The 3,224-nt window shown below is 30.5% G+C and overlaps 1 protein-coding gene across 1 annotated transcript; it reads left to right on the top strand.

Annotated features, from left to right (window-relative positions):
- Positions 1-336: 336 nt before the first annotated feature.
- LOC130932378 (LOB domain-containing protein 29-like) lies at positions 337-1,448 on the top strand. The gene is made up of 2 exons (XM_057861696.1): positions 337-673; positions 898-1,448. The coding sequence occupies exons 1-2, from the start codon at positions 395-397 to the stop codon at positions 1,252-1,254; spliced, it is 636 nt and encodes a 211-aa protein (XP_057717679.1). The 5' UTR covers positions 337-394; the 3' UTR covers positions 1,255-1,448.
- The last annotated feature ends 1,776 nt before the right edge of the window (positions 1,449-3,224 follow it).

Raw genomic sequence — 3,224 nt, 5'->3', positions numbered from 1 at the left:
CTCGTCAATTAATAATTAAGTCTACTAAAGATATAGTACTAACACATACAGAAAATTAAAGAAAATGGGTTTGGTTTATTGCTATATAGGTCTTTTAATTTGAATTTGTGGTATAAGTTATATATGTTGGATGGAATGTATCCATGTCATTTTGTTGTATTTATACAGTGAAGAGTGTAGGCCATTGAGGGAACCTCATGAAATTAAATAATCCTTACATACTCTAATCTATCATACCTTCCTCTCTTTGTGGTGTGTATAAAGATCATGACAAATGATTATGATTTGCACCAAATAGCTCAAGAATTGAAGAGAGAGAGAGGAGCACCAGAAACATCCAAAAACCTAAAACCACACACACCACAAATTAAAGTCTGAAAGGTAATTAATCAAGATGACAGGTTCAGGTACACCTTGTGGAGCGTGCAAATTCTTGAGGAGAAAATGCGTGAGAGGTTGTGTTTTTGCACCTTACTTTTGCCATGAACAAGGTGCTACCCATTTTGCAGCCATTCATAAAGTCTTTGGTGCAAGCAATGTCTCCAAACTCCTTGCTCATCTTCCTGTCGACCATCGCTGCGAAGCCGCCCTCACCATCTCATTCGAAGCTCAGGCAAGGCTTCAAGATCCAATCTATGGCTGCGTCGCACATATTTTTGCCCTACAACAACAGGTTTCCTTTCATTCCCCTCTCTTCATGATCATACAGTTTTAAATTGCGGTTGTAGTTATACCCTAAATTAAAGTAAACTGCAAAAGAAACGTATAAGTAATACGCATAGATAATTTGTATTATTAGCTAGATAACTAAAAAGAAAAAAAGAAAGTCAAAACCCTAGCTAGGTATGTAGATAATACTAGTGTTGTTTGAACTAATTTTACTTTTGATGTTCGCAGGTTATGAATTTACAAGCACAGTTGGCTTATTTAAGGGAACAAGCTGCACAGAGTTGTAATCTGAACCCTAATACTACTACTGCTCTTTACCCCCATCACCAAGATCTTGGAAATTCGTTCCAGATGGAGAATTCCACCATGGTTCCACACTTTCTTTCTAATACTTCATCTAATTATCCCTCATCAGCAACACAACAATACCATGGGAATACTCGTAGTAGTCTCATGATGGAATCAAACCCTATTGAGAACTACGAAAATTCAAGCATCTCCTTTAATTCATATAGCTTTGATGAGACTTGTGACACGCTGTTCTTTGACATGAAAAGTGGATCAACTTCAATAAGTGGTCTTTGATTACATTAAGGATTATACTTCAATCGGTGAAGAGCTTCATGAAAGATCAGTGCCAGCTGCAGGGGAAAGGATATTGGCGGAGACCACTTTATCAAACTTTAATTGCTTCTTTTTTGTTTTATAGTTAGTATATTGTGAAGCATGCAATTCTCTCTGTTTCCATAAATAAGCTAATTAGGAAACCTAAAAATATATCATTAGAGTGGAAACCACTCTAGCTAGTATTGTATTTGTTAATCTACTGCAATATATTGATGCTTAGCTTATAGATGTAATTGCTAAAAGTCTGGTTTTGTATGATATATACCAAATTATATTGGGTTTGTTTAGTTTATGGACCTAGCTAGCAACCATCCTAAATTTTGACCTAACACAATTTATATATATAATTTTTTTAAACATTTATTATTTACTTTCCCTAAATATCAAAAGGCTATATTGTATTCCCGAATATTTAGACTAGTGTATATATTATGTCAAATTAAAAACTCTATTAAGATATTTTGAGAGAGATTAATCTCCACGATGATAGAAAAGTCAAATTAAGAGAATATGCATAGAGTATATATTGAAAGAAAATAGTGATTGCAGCTAAAATATATATTTATTTTAGGTGAATTTTATTTAATCTTCTTTAAAATAAGAGTAAAGTATCATTTTTGTCCCCAACATTTGGGGTAAATCCTATTTGTGTCCCTAACGTTTAAATCGTCCTATTTGTAAAAGTGATTCAATGTTATCCTTCTAACAATTACACATCATAAACGCTTTAGTTTGAGTTTTAAAAATCTCTTCTTGAAGTTAAAATGTAAATGTCTTGGATAGAATCGATGATCCACTCCGAAAAATAGCTCATCAAAAGTTGAAACTAATTCCTACAACATTTACATAATTCACTTTTTTAGGGATATAATTGAATCTAAACACAAATAGTGGGTATAATATTAAAATCAAATACATCCAAGTGAGACCTAATTGAGAATGAATACATCCAAGTGAGAATAATTGAAAAATATAATCTGATTTGTTAGTATAATTGACAGTAGGATAACATTGAATCACTTTTATAAACGTTAGGGATACAAATAGAACGATTTAAACGTTAGGGACACAAATAGGACTTACCCAAAACGTTGGGGACAAAAACGATACTTTACTCTTAAAATAATATATAATTTATCTTTTGTGACGTATCCATTTTTGATTAATCAATATTTTAAAATAGATCATTGCTCCTACCCTTAATCTTCTTTGTTATTGAACAAAACAAAATTTTTTCTCTTCTAAATCATCTCTCCTTCTCATGGCTTTCACTCCATTTTAAAATTATTATTAATCTTGAACTATAGTAAAAATTACTTAGTTATGGAATTATAATTATTCATCCTTATTATCGAATTGTTTTTTCAATTAACAAGTGGGATAAATTGAGCAACCTTGAATTTATATATCAATGTTTCTTTTTAGTAGTAAGTATAGACTAAATTGAATTTATGTCTTCAAATTGATATTCTGTGTATTTTTAGATTTTTGGTGCATTTGTGGTTTTTTTAGTTATTGAATTGTTTGTTGGAGTGAAAGTCAAGTAGTCATGAAAGAAAACAAAAGAGAGTTACTGAACTTGAACTTAAACCAGTAAAAAAAATAAAGCATTAGAAATTTTTTTATTTATCGGCGATGAAGATTTGGAGGAGGAAGGAGGGTTGGTTTGTTAATTTTTTAAAAATTATTCAATGATTTATTTTAAATAATAAGTTATTAATTAAAATTTGACCATGTTTAAATATTAATTTTGGTTAAATTTAAATAACTCATATTATTAATATAGTTAGTAATCTTATTAAAATATCGACCAATAACAAATTGATGGATTTGAATCCTCTAAAGTTTGAATTTCACTTTAGAGAGTAAAATATGATCTTCTAACTTTGAATAGTTTTTTTTTTATATTTATTATTGGTCCCACCTAT

The sequence above is a fragment of the Arachis stenosperma genome, chromosome 6, assembly GCF_014773155.1.
Source record: "Arachis stenosperma cultivar V10309 chromosome 6, arast.V10309.gnm1.PFL2, whole genome shotgun sequence".
Taxonomy (NCBI): Eukaryota; Viridiplantae; Streptophyta; class Magnoliopsida; order Fabales; family Fabaceae; genus Arachis; species Arachis stenosperma.
The sequence above is the reverse complement of the archived record's forward strand: the minus strand, read 5'-3'. Positions and strand labels throughout refer to the sequence as shown.